This window comes from Haliotis asinina, chromosome 1 (assembly GCF_037392515.1).
Source record: "Haliotis asinina isolate JCU_RB_2024 chromosome 1, JCU_Hal_asi_v2, whole genome shotgun sequence".
In the NCBI taxonomy this organism is placed as follows: Eukaryota; Metazoa; Mollusca; class Gastropoda; order Lepetellida; family Haliotidae; genus Haliotis; species Haliotis asinina.
Window position 1 is genome coordinate 36999839 of NC_090280.1, and position 16267 is coordinate 37016105.

The 16267-nt window shown below is 39.8% G+C and overlaps 1 protein-coding gene across 1 annotated transcript; it reads left to right on the plus strand.

Moving 5' to 3' along the window:
• Positions 1-425: 425 nt before the first annotated feature.
• LOC137272303 (carbohydrate sulfotransferase 15-like) lies at positions 426-7947 on the plus strand. Its single transcript, XM_067804669.1, has 6 exons — positions 426-546; positions 1608-1712; positions 3969-4125; positions 5808-5979; positions 6846-6993; positions 7775-7947. The coding sequence occupies exons 1-6, from the start codon at positions 426-428 to the stop codon at positions 7945-7947; spliced, it is 876 nt and encodes a 291-aa protein (XP_067660770.1).
• The last annotated feature ends 8320 nt before the right edge of the window (positions 7948-16267 follow it).

Below are 16267 nucleotides of genomic sequence, written 5' to 3' on the forward strand. Positions count from 1 at the left end.
TCATAGTCAATTTAAATCTACTACTAGTTTTTAATCGTAGAATATTTGTTGTTTTAAGTAATGGCTAAATTTCAGGATAATCGCCAATAGCTGAGGGGATGGTGTAAATCCAGCTAGGGTTCATGCAGGTAGCAGAAGTAATGTAAGTCCCCATGGACCTTAGTATGGTGATCTACCTTCAGTTGTTGGCGATCTATAGCCCCGGTTTTATGTTGTATTGTCGTCTTTAATTCCAATGTTTTAACTTTCAATGCTAGTTTTATGTTCTGTGATACTATAGTGTTTTTACTGTCCTTCGCTGACAGGTTTTACTTTTTCTCTTTTCTCATCTTAACATTACTGTAACTTATATTGTTCTCGTCACGATATGGCTGCAATATTGCCGATGTGACGTTAAATATTAACTCACTCACTCACTCTAGGACATGTACATTGACTCAGATTGTTATCAACAGAATGTACCACGGCCTGCGTTAGAATTCAACTACCCGTGCTGGTGGGTGGAAAATGTCACAAAAGATCACTGCCCTTGGACAAGGAGCGTTAGTGGACCCCTGATAGAGATTGTTAAACGGAATTTATTTATTTATTTATTTATTTATTTATTTATTTATTTATTTATTTATTTATTTATTTATTTATTTATTTATTTATTTATTTATTTATTTATTTATTTATGAGGCACTAGGCTCGTAATATTTAGCAGTGTATCAAAAGAACATACAGTTTCTTATGGAGCGATTGGAGGTACATTTTCGAGATCATAATTGGTTTTTTTTGTAGTTTAAGTGTTATCAAAACCGAAACCCAGATTGTTTTATATTGTGTTTGAGTGAGTTAGTGAGTGAGTGAGTGAGTTTAGCTTTAAGCTGCACTCAACACTATCCCAGCTGTATACGACAGTCACATCTGAACCAGACAATCCAGGGACCAACAGCATTAACATTGATCTACGCAATTGGGGTACGATGTCAGCGAGAATGACCACCCGATCCCGTTAAGAACCTCTTACGACTATTTTGTTTTTACATTTTTTTGTTATTCTTTTGTGTGTGTGAAGTATTATTCACACCGAGATCAAGACTGAATTCACCAAGATCAAGATTATCATTTATTGAGTCTGAAGTCTTGGGAACACCAGAATCCAGATTATCATTTATAAATGACAACCCGATCCCGTTAGGCACCTCTTACGAGAAACATGGGTTGCAGAAGACTAATTTTTTTTACATTTTGTGTTATTCTTTTGTGTGTGTGAAGTATTATTCACACCGAGATCAAGACTGAATTCACTAAGAACCAGATTATCATTTATTGGGTCTGAAGTTTCATCAACATTATTGTCACAAACGTATCTTACTGTTCTCGTTCCGCACAGACGTAAGCCACACCTTGATTTAAGGGGAATTATGCAATTTTGAAAGAAGTTAAAAAGAATAACTCATTCACTGTGTAATACCATGACAAAGCTTAAGTGACTGTTAGTAGTTTCAAACTTTCTACCGCTTTTCTGTATGAGAGAAATAATAAAAGCTACAAATATGCAGAACAAGAAAAATTCAACATTTTGTTGTTAATGCTTGTCACAAGTCTGTCATCTTTATCAGGGGAATCCTGTTCTTCCTTCGAGACGTATCTGAACCTGCGGCAGGTAGGCGCTAACTTCATACAGACAGAACACATTGAGAGTAGTGTGAACGAATATATCACAGGTGAGAAGTACTTTTTGTTACCTTTTTAATTTATTATCTTTAAAGGATATTTATACAATCCACAAATCCATGCAAGTAGTGCTTGCTCACGGCGCTGGTATTTGTTTCCTTCGATCATTGGATGTCAATTTCAACTTTATCTTATTGCAAAAATACTTTAATTTCGTTGCCACGAGAGTGGTATTTCAGCAACATCCTAAATACACTGCTGTTCATAAGCGGGCTCGTAGCTCCAAGAGTAAACTGGTAGTCAGCACCGATTACTCTTGAATGGCACATACCCTATACCAGCTTCATGTCTTGTTGATATACGCAACAGCTCTCCTACATGATGAGTGCAAACAAACCACTCCTTCTTATAGAAAAACGTTGCAGACAGACATCTTCCTTTGATACATTCACATTGTAGACAAACGTCTCCTTTTGATACACTCACACTGCAGACAAATCTCTCCCTTTAAAACACTCACACCGCAGACAGACCTCTCCCTTTGATACTTTCACACTGCAGAAAAACCTCTCCCACTGATAGATTAACGTTGCAGGCAACCTCTTCCTTTGATACATTCACACTGCAGAAAAACCTCTTCCTTTGATACATTCACACTGCAAACAAACCTCTTAGTCTGATACATTCATACTGCACCTTTCCCATTCATAAATGCACACTGCTTACAGACCTTTCCACGCAGTGAAGAATGCGATGTAGAATAGGCCCTCAGGAACCCATGCTTGCTTTGAAAGGCGACTATGCTTGTCATAAGAGGGGACTAACGGGATCGGGTCAGGGTCACTCACTCGAAGGATGAGGATATTGTGGATATACAACTTCTTTATTCTGTATAGGCGACGTTTCCACAATGACTCTAATGTCGTTGTCAAGCAAGTAATACACCCGCTTGAACAACATTCCTGTTGGAATACACACAATGTAAAACAACATTTCTACTGAAATGTAAAATACAGTTAGGGCCCATGCAGGTAGCAAAAGTAATGTAAGTCCCTGTGGAACCTTGTAAGGTGATCTACATTCAGTTGTTAGCGATGAATAGGCCATTTTCACACTGTATTGTCTAAACATAGTTTCCAAATGTTTTAAACCATTTTTGATAATCTAGTACTTATACTGTCCTTCTTTGAGAGGTCTCATTTATCGTATGTTTGTATTCTGAATTTGTAACTAGTCACGATATGCCTGAAATATTGCCGATGTGACGCTAGATCTTACCTCACTCACTCGTATTGGAACAACTCACTGCTGAACAATTTTCATCTTGATATATAAACTGTAGAACAACTTACCTACTGAAATATACACGGTGTTTTCCTACTCTCATGTAAAATAATTTAATTTCATTGGTCAATGACGCTTTAACAGCTTTCCGAGTCACCCTTCAATTGACAACGGTTACAAAGATTACCCGCTGCTACGGTAACCACCAAACTCTCCGCTGACAAGTTGTAATGCGGACAGTCGTTATAATATGACGCATGCATATGTATTCGAATCTGTTCTGAATTTCACGTTGGTCACATTCATTTCGCCGACATTTACTGCTTTATATAACCTGTGTTGTACATTGAATATTTTGGCACACTCAGCTCAAGCATAATACACCATTTTATAAGCTTGTCGGAATATAAGCAGTTATAAGCTTGTCGGAATATGTTTCACCGATTTAAAAAATCCAGTCGAAAGGCAGACGCCATTTGGTTTACATGTCAGTAGCAATATTCAAAAGAAAGTAAGATGATATTTTGTACATTTAACCTGGTGATAAGATATGTACGCTGAGAACGTCTTCCTCTGATAATACGGTCTGATGTATGCCTCTTTGACGCAGTGTTATCCCTCGCCACTCGGGCCGGGTAGCACTGTTACAAAGAGGCGTACATCAGACAGTATAGCACTCGATGAGCACAGGACTTACATAGAATAACTTTCCTATTGTAATATACACTCTGCAGAATGTGTGAATTTTATTTTACACCTTTTTTGCAATGTTCCAGCAATATCACTGCGGGGGAACGCCAGGAAATAGGATCCATACGCAGTGATGCAATGTGACGAGCGAACGGTTTAAACAATAGGCTATACGCACCGCCCACACCAACTGTGGCAAAATAGAGATGTCACTTGAGCGACCTATTTCTATAACAAGTGAAACAACAGTCATTTTCTTTTAACACTCACTTGTCAAAGAAACTACTTCCACTGAAGAAATAAGAATACTTTTTTAATGTTGATTCTTTTAGGCGATGCAGCACCAGATTATTTCTCCTATAACGACTTCTGGGATATGTTACCTGGTAACGAAGGATGTACCGAGCCGTGTGTGACCAATGCTGATATCATCCACCACCTGAACCCGCGGGCGAAGATCATTCTGTCACTAAGGAACCCCACAGACAGGTACTTGATAAACATACATCGTAGACGGGCGAGGAATCCTAAAAGCAGGCAAGCAGCAGGTGCAGTCACATACATAGGTATGCACGTACACGCATACGAACACACGCATGTTTGAAGACGACACGTCAGGTACCTTAATCTCCTTCAGTACTGTATCAAGGTACACACGCAGGACAGAGAAGTCACTGACAATACAGACAGACACAAACTAGTAAGGCAAATGTGATGTATGGGAGTTACGGTCACACTGGCGATATGTTTGCTTGGTACCACGGCAACAAACATCTCTAAAACATCCGTTCAAAAACACAGGACCCCGATGCATAACGAGAAACACAACAGTGCATGATAAGAGACAATGAGCGTTATGTGAGAGAAATGCATGTTAGTGACGTACATTGAGAGAGTGATACATAATGAAAGACAATAATGCCCAGTACCAGTGAGAATTCGTAACGTGTGATAGTGCCATATCATAAATGACGTATACAATGATGTACAAAGAGACGATGATGTGTAATGTGAGATAATGACGCATCATAAAAGTGCGTCTACTGGTATACAACGATTTACAAGGACAGACAATGACTCTTAATGTGAAATATTGAGAGAATATGACATACATTGAGATACAGTGTTATGCAACGGGAGACAATGATAATGAGACTAGCGCTACACAATGACAAAGATATACAATGATAGACAATTACATACTAGTATATAGAGAGACAATGACATGTAATGAGACAAGTATAAAAACCTAAGAGGCAAATATATTATAGTGAGAGACGATGATATGTAATGACATACAATGATATGTTTTGACAGACAATCACATGTGATGAGAGACAATGGTATATGTGAGAGACGATGATTATGTAATGACAGACAATGAAATGTAATGAGAGACAATGGTATATAGTGAGAGGCAATGACATGTAATGAGAGACAATGATATGAAATGAGAGACAATGATATGAAATGACAGACAATGATATGTTATTAGAGACAATGATTTATAGCGAGGGACAATGGTATGTCGTGGGATACAATGACATATAACGAGAGACAATGATGCTTGCCGATATCTAATGAAATATAGTAAGCGACAGTTATAAATGTATGTAATGCGATACATAGTTGCAGAAACTAGGAATAATGAGTTTTCAATCTGGATAGGAAGTGTAAATGTTAACATACGTTTCAAGGACAGACATCTTATGAACAACACTACCATTTCCATCTATTACCACACCTAAACACAACGCACGATATGCTCGTGCACAACGCAGTAGCCCCACACACGTGCATGGGGTCCCTTTCTTGATTTTGACGTTATTCCACAAGGTGGAGAAATCACTTTGAACATTAATTTTGACACTCACCTTGCACCACACGTTTGTTAGTGTTTGTTTCTAGTCGTTTGTTTTAAAATGAACATCATATATATGCACATTACATGCCATACACCAGTCATCTTTCAAAAGGGACTACATTCCAAGTAGCTATTGTTGTCAGTAAGTGCAAATGGTAGTGCACTCTCAAAACATTCAGTAATATCATACCAACATTGACTGACTCCGATAAATCTCCTAAATGTTTTTAATCGTAAATAAAAAAAAATCCCTTCTTTTTTGGAAGAGTACATATAAATTAAGAACAGGAGAGTGACTTTGCTCCAGACTCTACTCCTTCTACCTATCCAAGTCAGCTGAGATGGGAAAGGTGGCGTCACAACAGCTCTTCCACGACCTGGTTATCAGTGAAATCTACTCCTTCAACGACTGTCTGCGGTGGCAGTCCCTCCGTGGCTGTTGCTACAACTACACCATCGCCGATTCCCTGACAGAGCAGGTGCGTGTTTTCATTCTTTGACCCCAGTATCCTGCCATGATAAACATTGACACGCCCATCTTTGAGAGACAGAATAACAGAGAAATTGAGAGAAAGAAAAACAGAAGGAAAAGAGGAAAGAGAGAGTCAAACACGTATAGAAATTGAGAGAGAACAAAACGCAGTAAAAGGGAGAAACTGAGAGAGAGGAAGAAATTGGAGAGTCAAATTCCAACATGAACAGAGACTGAATGCGATCATAGTAAATACACACACGTAGGAAGAGAAAACGACAGGGGGCGAGACGGGGTAGAGAAGTGTTTAGGGGTAGGAGAGAGATAGTAGGAGAGACAGATAGGGTGCAGGACAGATGGAGATGGAGAGAGACGTATACACACAGACAGCCATACCGTCTAACAGGCAAGCAGGAAGGCAAGACTGCCCACAGTTTTCAACGAGAGCCGGTGGTTGGTGTTTTTATCAGCTAGAATATACCTTGTGTTCATTTTGCAATGTATTATGATTTATACTGAATACACTGTCCAAATTAAGTGAAATTAAGCAAAGTTGGTCGCGTAGTGTCTTTGGATGGGTACCTGTATGTGACAGCTTCACTCCTGAGAGATTCAGAGATATCTGTCCGGACCCACAACAAAACAGAGGTAACACGTTAGGCAAAAGAGTTTGCTCAAAATTGCCTCTGTTCACCCCAGGTGGGTACCAGGTGGTTTAAGCAGTATACCTAATAAACTAGCCCATCACCAGCTTCTTGGGCTATCCGGGGTAATGATGATGATGATGTCTATGTGTATGCGCTCAAAGTATATCCGTGCGACGTGTTGTCCAGCGCTGTGTAAGTGGCTAAATATTATGATGCGTTTCAACAGATTGATCTGCGGAGAGGGATCTACCACGTGTTCCTTTTGGACTGGATGAAAGTGTTCCCTAGAAAACAGATCTACATTCAGACTTTCGAGGACTACATGTTTGATAAGACAAAACATCTGGTAGACATTTTCAAGTTTTTGAATTTAAGTGAGTTCATTTTTTTTCTCATCGTCATGGGCATTATTTGACAAAGAAACTTGGATTCTTAATGTGGTTAATGTGGAGATTTCGAAAACGAGTAAGGTAGTGGAAAGCGTAAGGTCGTTCCTAGAGCAAATATTTCAAGTTACGAAAAATGCACTTGAACACCCCCACGCCACGAATAACAATTGATTATTCACAGATACGGCAATCTCTTTCTGAAACGAAATGACAACGAAATTATTGCCTGGTTCGTCTGGACAAATGGGATGCTATGACACGTTTGGGTTTCATGAGTCATGACCTGGTTTCCACGTGACACTGTTTCTTATTCGCTCTTTAAACCTTCTGCTTTACCATATTAACTGTTTTAGTTACCACACTTGTGGTCACAAGGTAGATTTATTATTGTTATTAAAGTTATATCGTTTTGATGCAACTTCCTGTACCGTACAATTTCACAGTTGCATGACAGCAGTATCGGTGAGTGAGTGAGTCTATTTTTTACGCTGCTTTTAATGATATTGCAACAATATCACGACTTCACACATTGTACCCATGTGGGGAATGGAACTCGAATCTTCTGCGTGACGAACGATCACTTTCCGTAAGTAACCACTAGGCTCCCACCGCCCCAGATGATGGTATTATAATTTACACCGAGTCGTATTGTAAAGAAACTTGCTTTTCACAAAATATACTGACATTAAGCAAAACGGCAAATACCAATCTCTGCAACAGAGTATACTCATCTTTTCCACCATGACTCGTAATTGTGTATTTCCAGGGTCTCTGACGGATGTCGCTCTACTCGACATCACCGGTCCAGAAGCAGACCGTCAGAAGAAGACTACTCAGACACTTGGTGGTATGATGATGAAGACACGTTACATTCTGGAGATGTTCTATGGCCCACATAACCAGAAACTCGCAACAATGATGGAGAAAGACTTTTGGTAGTTGACAAATTAGCTTCTTCTGAAGTAGAAAGGAATCTCCAGGTAACTCTTCTCCAGAATGTGAGACAGGATAGTGTGACTGTCGGCCTAACTGAAAGTTACGAATATATTCCCACTTTGATAAAACAATGTATTGTAAACATAGTTTGAAAATAAACGAAAGTTCCGATCCACAAAGCGCTCATAATCTTACGACTTGTAGTAACTCCATAGTTTTCGATAGTTTACGAACGTCGTAGCTGTAAGGACGCTTTGTTGATCGGGAGACCGTTGCATTTGTTCATGCTGTGTGAATGACCCACGTTAGGGGTTGTCTTCACGTAAATAATGAGGCTTCGTACACATATGTACTTCCGACAACTATGTAGTCATTTATGTCAAAGGGAGGTCACTCTTTCCGTCTTAGTATGGGCGTGTCACAGCACGCACTAAATGTGATGCTGTGAATCGAAATATTCTCTTAAAGTTAACAAAGAAGTGGTCAGTCATTTAAAACCTCGTGACAACATCGTAGATTTGGCGAGTAGACGAACCATTTAAATTGCAAATAAATAAACTAGTTTTACACATTGTACTATCTGACATTATGATCATTGCTGTCGCCTTTTATCCATGTGCTTCTAAGCATGGGTAGCTATCTATTTTTCAATGCGAATGGCAATAACATTCAGCATTGACAACCAGAGATAGCTATGATGAGTATAGTTGTGTGGCATGCGTCTACCTTTGTGGTGTTCATGTCCGTGTGCTTACTAATCCTCTGTGGGTCGGGAGAGTTCTGCAGGTTGGGAGTGTTGCCTTTTGTAACAGGGATTTTATATTCAAGGGAGGCAACTCCTCCCTTCTTATTATCTCCCAGTACAATATAATAATTTACATTATATGCGGCATGCGGACATCGAGGTGAGGTGAAATAATGAGTGAGTGAGTTTAGTTTTACGCCACACTCAGCAACATTCCAGCATTATGGTGGCAGTCTGTAAATAATCGAGTCTGGACCAGACAATCCAGTGATTATCAACATGAGTATCGATCTGCACAATTGGGAACCGATGACATGTGTCGGCCAAGTCGGCGAGCCTGACCACCCGATCCCATAAGTCGCCTCTTACGACAGGCATAGTCGCCTTTTATGCTAAGCTTGGGGCTGCTGAAGGCCTATTCTACCCCGGACCTTCACGGGTCGAGGTGGAGTATAGTTTAACGTCGTACTTCAGAATATATGACGACGTGCATGTGTGTGCATGTGTGGCTGCTTGTACTAGCTCAGACCTAAACTGGTTTTATAGTGCTAACTCACTGAGATAACATGAATAAGCATGAATACTCCACCCAGCCTCATTATACTGACTCCGAGCCGACCAGTCCTTGTTGTACCCATTTCTGTTTTCAAAAATACATGCTCGCTAGTTTTAACTCTTTTGTGATATTCTAGTTATTTTACAGTTCGTCGATGAAGGGATCTTTAACCACTTATATTTATTGTTATTGTACATTTCTAGTCACTATATGGCTGCAATCTTGTCGATGTGACGTTAAATTGTGACGTTTAAAAAACGGCTTTTGCTGTTCTGCATATTGTGAGAACCGTATATGCAGTTTATAGCACAGCGATTTCATGAACCTAGTTTGCTGAGTGAGTGAGTCAGTGAGTCAGGATTTTAAATCTCAATCTACAATATTTCAGCCATATCGTGACTACATAAAGTTATAGATTTAATAGATTTATAATGATTGCAAAATATATACACATCTTTCAACGAAGGACAGTGAAACAACCAGACTATCTCAGATGTAAATTTAAAACTAAATCTAAATTAAATCTAAAACATTTTAATAATAGCAGATGATACAATATAAAAACAGGCGATAGATCTCAAACAACTGAAGTAAGATCACCTTACTACTGACAAACACCTGTGGTGATGCTGATATAGGCTAGTACCGAAGGGTGCGACCGAGTTTCAGTGGTAAACCCTTGAGCGACCATTATCCCACATACTTCATCCAGATGTTACTCATTGTTCACTGCAACAGTAAACCCACACGTGTATTCGAATTGGAATGACATATTTTATTTTGTTTGAATTGTTCAAGTCTGTATTTGTTGATCGTATCATAGACTAGGAGTGGCCACACACATGTTCACGCTCCACGCTCACATACGCAAAAATACGAATAAACACACGTCTATGAAGAACTGAAACCAGGACCTTTCGCATGACCTGAACCTGGACATATGCACACATGCACGCACGCAAACACACGGTCACTTATACGAGCAGGTAAACGTATGCACCCAAAACATTCATTTATGGACAAGCGAACCTTGCAGAACTAGCACACGCACGCAAGCACTTAGGCAACCATTACACCAAACCACACCACGCCACACCAGAACACCACACACTCTCCTTACGCACGCACATGTACTTCGTTTCGTATAGACCCGTTACGATTAATCCATCTAGCAATAAATCTGAAGACCAGGATGGACAAATGGTGATCACGTGCACTATGAACATAAATTGTCCTTTTGTTGAATTGTGTGCTGTATTCGACAAGACTTAGTGTGGGCTTATTCGATTCTTGACTGTACCGCACACCTGTCGCATCATTTTGATCCAAGTGGGTAACAATACTCGCGCACTGCTGTATAGCTTGTAGAGAATCGATTCTTTCTCAAAGCAGTCCTGTATATGTTCAAAGTTGCAGTGTCCTGACTCTTGCACCCTTTCAGACAGACCCATCAGCTGCAGTAATACAATGTGTTGCTCCATTAATATCGTCACTTATCTCCATGTGTTGTTGGATATGTATCCTAATGCTTCTAGCCTTTGGTTATTTCCAATTATGTCAACATACTCATGGAAACGAATAAGAGAAGACAGGAAATTGTTTTCCTGAATTTCACTATGTGCAATATAAATCTACAGGGTGATTGTCGCTATACGTTAGACATGTTTTCTTTTCCCGGAATAACCGCATTTGAAGATTTCGTTTGCTCACAGGTTTTACTCTATGTGAGTAAGACCTAATTCCCTGCTTTACCTTTTTAATTAGACTTGTTTTAATATACAAATGTTTTCTTCCAGGCAGAACTGGCTCTGTTTGTTCCAGATAATTAAGCGGACGCTCTATCTTGCGGCCACCGTGCCGACAAGAATGTAGGGATTGGATTATCTAGTTATAGTTAGGCCTACTATCATTAATTTTTCTTTACTAGGGCTTCAGTTACTGTTATGTAGCTTCAGTACATGTTCATCTAATTATCCATCATTGACAGTGTATATGTATAATAAAGTACCGCTCTTAGGTTATGTTGGGAAAGTAAGACCCTCGACTGTAGGGTGGGGAGAAGACGGAGGGCATTTATCATACACATGCAAAGCTTGTGAAGAACCTTGGAAAGGAATAGAGTAAGTCTTGTACTTCCATGTGTTCCTTTATTCGTTTGTATGAGTCTGATAGATGACCATGCTTCTTTACGCTGTAAGCAAAGTTGTGCGTATCATAGTTTTTTGTCTTTCTTTTTGTTTTTGTTTGTTGTAAATCGATCTACCCATTTGGGATACGATGAGATATGTCAGCCAAGTCAGCGCACCTGACCAATCGATGTGGTCCCAAATGATGACCTCTGCTAGCAGCACCCGCGAAGATCAGGGTTACGACTCATCTTCAGCGACCCCAGCGTGTCGCAAGAGGCGACTGACGGGACTTCAATATCCAATGAATATACCTAGAACTATTTTTGTCTTCACACGTGAAATAACGAAAGCGAATGTTTCAGCATTTAATATGACCATACTTTACCGCATATGCATGTGTGCAGCACATCATAAGCCTTTGACTTAAATAAGCACATCAATGAATAACATAAACCTTTGACTTAATAAATCTGTGCACCACATCCATGGATAGCATAAACCTTTGACTTAAAATACAGGTATTGCATACTGATAGCACACTAGTTATAGATAAAGGGGGTATTTTAACACCGAGGCACAAAAACTGACATTTCGACAAAACAACGAAAAGACGACTATTCTTCATTTCGACCGTGGAGGATGGTTTTTCCCCAAAGATATTATAAATAGTCAGCTGCATTGCATTTGTTACCATGTTTTTCATTGTATTATCAAAGAATACATGTATATCTCCCAACGTTAGATTTAACAACTGCAGTGTTATTTTTCTAAAAGTGTTTAGATGAAGATAACAGCTATTATGCTGTTGGTTTGATATGGGGCTCCTCAATAATCTTTTGCCTGAAATATTTATTGTAGTTTTCTCTGTCAAAACAAAGCCAGTAAACAAAGAAATAACATGAAAACTGTAAGTGACGATTTATATGCTAAATATATCATGCTACTACACTGAGAGTGAATGGTGTCCTGGGTATCCATCAAAACATATACTATTCATTGCAATGGCGGAGAGAAGCTACATAGATGGAATACGCAAAGGAATGGCGCCACGTGTTTCCTAAAACATGGGAAACACACACATACACACAAAAAAACCCAAAAACAACAACAAACAAACAAAAAACACAAAAAAAGCCAAAACAAACAAACAAAAACAAGAATGATTGGTTGATGCATTCATTTGATAATATCATTCAAACTGAACTTTGCATGTTCTCGTCACATTTTACAACCGTTAAGAAAATTATTAAAATAGCATTAAAATGTATGTTTGGACCTCACTGGTTTTCAACAATCAAATGGTGAAACCACGCCATGGCCATGCACACAGCCTGCATTTATATATAAGCATTCTGATGGAGCTGGTGTGAATTATTCTTGAGATACACCAACAAGTCTTAATGTGTAATCTTTGTAAATTCTGGTCTCACGTTTCAAATGTGACTTTCACATTGTTGCTTGCTCTTCGTTTTTCGTTAAGTATCCTCTGGTGAATCACAACCCTGTATCGATCATGCTCGCAGTTTGCAAAAACATCCGAAGTCATCCGATGGCCCATTCTAAAATGCTGTGAAATCCCCCAGGAGCAACGTTAAGACAGAATGATGTACTCAACTGACGTGGTTTTCATCCTTTGTCACTTCAGTCCATATATGCAGTTTCATGCTGTTGACCATTGGACTGTCAGATCCTCACTCGATTATGTACAGCCCGCCGCCTGTTTTATCCGCAACACTGCTGGATCAAATGTTATACAAACAAACAAACAAGACTGCTGTACAAGTTACCTGTTAACCTTTAACAATTGCGTTAACCTTTAAATATGGCTCCTCTCCATTGTGTTCGATACTGTTTCAAGTTTAACATTTCCCACAAAAGGTATCTCAATTACGCTGAAATTGGCTTGCTCCTCTCCACACCCTTATATCCCGAGTCACCAGCACTCTGTGTTGATTGTTTCCGAAAACATTGGAAATTGTACCGATTTCTATACAACACCACCGTCGTGATTATTATGATTATTAGAATAATTGTCCAAATAATTACAGGAAGTGCAATGCCAGTTGAGGTATGACGTGGTCGTTCCTTCCCCATCGTAGATGATGTGGTGTCTTGAAGAACACCAGTCCAAGTATCTGTAACACAATCATTGAGTTATATCAGATCGATAAATGTACTAGATCAATAAATGTGTACAGATTTATGAACATTACACATCCCCACTGGATCAGGGCTGCTTAACATTTTGCAATTGCTTTCATTTTTTCATTATGAAGTAAAATATTTGCCAGTCTTGTACAAGATGGTGCACTCATTCGTGTCTCATTCTTGAAGGTGATACGATGCATACACAGGGAAAAGCACATCCGTTAATGGTGAGCAGACGGTGAGAGATGCTGAGGAAGGTTATACCACTCTAATATCAATCATTTTGTACTTATTCGACCTGGTCAAGAATGGAGAAAATGAAAGCACGTATAACGACGCTTGTTATTGGTAATAAACTAGAACTAAGATTAAACCAGGACAATATCCGATTTTATTTTCTCAGTGCTGCACGTTGGGGACAGAGGTGGTGGGTTAGCCTGGCAGAAAATGGATTCCACATGGGTACATTGTGAGAAGCCCATCCATGGTGTTCCGTCGTAATATTGCACAGATATTTCTACCTGCGGTGTAAAATTGAACTCACTCACCCACCGTTGGGTAGAAAAATCCCTAAGCTGACGAAAAGACAGCAGTAGCGACTTCAAGAAACCATTTAGTTCACATGAAAACTATTCCTTCTGCTTTTGTGTTGGAAGTTAAAACCAGCATTTTGCACAGCTTGTACCTCATTCTCCATAAATATATAGAAGCATAGACCTTTACTGGTCTAGTTGAAACAGTATCTGTCCGAAGACGTACAAAATGGCATTTTTTGTGCTCGATCTTAAGGTGATGATACAAGAACTGAGTCTTACTAATGAATTGCATTGGCATCTCTCTGTTACCTTCGTGAAACATGATGTCTCAGTGACCTAGCATTGCCAATCCTTCATATTCCTGCCTATGTACAATCGGCCACACACACGTGCATGGAAAAAGCAGTTGACTCTAACGTTATATTCCGACCTCACCTCAACTCACCTCAACTCACTATGCAATAACAACTCTGTGTGTAAGAAAGTCTTCAAAGTACAAAATGCTTCAGGCCTCAACTCAGAAAGCATCACAGCCCCCTCCCCACCTTCACTAAAACAACAGAACCCCTCCACCCCACACCTCACCAAAAACACAACGCCACTCCCTCTCCCCACTCCTCCACACATACCCCTCACGCGTCAACCCAACCCCACCTCATAGCACCTCAACTTGCCCACCTCAACCCAACTCACCCCACACCCCCGCCTGCTTCACCTCTCCTCAGCACACCTATGACAGCGTGTAGGAGTCATATCAAATAAAAAGACAAACAGACAAAACATTTTTATGTATGCATCTTGTGTTGCATTAATGCATAGAAATGTCAACTCACAATTAACTTCGTCGCATTTCAGACTCCTGACAACCTTGCCGCAGGTAAATGCCACATTGAATGTTTCAGCTGATCCAAGTTGCGTTGCAGTGCATCTGAAGCTTCCGTCTGTGATACGTGTGACAGGTACAGACAAACCTTGACACTTAGAACCCACAACCTGGAAGTGTAAACCCTCCGAGCAGTAGAAGCCAGTCAGGTTTACTTGGGTTGTTTGATCCACTTGGTTAGTGATCACAACGCATGAAGGGAGTCCTGCAAACAGAGATTCACATAAGACTGGTTCAGTGTGAGAAAGCTGTAATTTAACGTCACACCAGCAATGTTTACACACAGTCATGACGCAAGAATGCCTTGAAGAGTACGACTTCTGGGTTGTAGAAGCCAATCAAATATGCATTGGTTGTTTGATGCATAATCCTTAATTCAATACATGAAAGGAGTCCTTCAAACACACACACACATTCCAGGGGTTCATGGAGTACTTGACAGATATATTTTTAGCGCCACATAGACAATATTTCAGCCAGATGTGAGAATGCCAGTAAGAGTACGACATTCGAGCTGTTGACGACAGTCAGGTTTGCTTCGGGCGTCTGGTGCCTGTCATCACTAATTAAAGAAGCACAAATGGAGCGCCACAAGCAGGTACATGTACAGTATGGTTCAAAATTATTGAGAATAGCTAAAGCATTTCATATTATTAAACGAGAACAAATCAGATAAAATTGAATGTATTGTGAAAGTGAACTGACCTTTTCATGTTGTGTAGGTAACAATTTAATATTTTATCAAGTCTCCTTGAGCTTCACGGCACAGTCTAAGACGGGTAGGCATACTTCCTATCAGAGAGGTTAGTGTCTCGTGAGTTATGCTGTCCCAGTATCGGACCACTTCTCTCTTCATGTCTTCAATTTTTGTCAACCCCTTTTGATTCACACATTCCTTCATCATCCCCCAAATGTTCTCAATGGGATTTAAGTCAGGACTATATGCAGGAAATGGTAATGCAGTCACATTTTTCTCCTGAAACCACTGCTTGGCATGTTTTGCGGTGTGTTTAGGATCATTATCTTGCTGCAAAATCCAGTCATTTCCATAAAACACATGTGCACTTGGAAGGAGAAAATTATCTTATATGTTAGTGTAGCGTTGACTTGTCAGATTTCCCTCAAACACACACAGCGGGGTCGTTCCTAATAAGGATATCCCTCCCCATACATGAAACTTTGGGCTGTATTTAGGTCGTCGATACAACGGTGCTGACGCAGACTTTGTCCATATTTTCACATTATTGAGATATACCCATATTGAGCTTTCATCAGTGAAAATCAAATTTTCCCAGTCAAAGTTTTCATGTGCCAAACACCACTCAA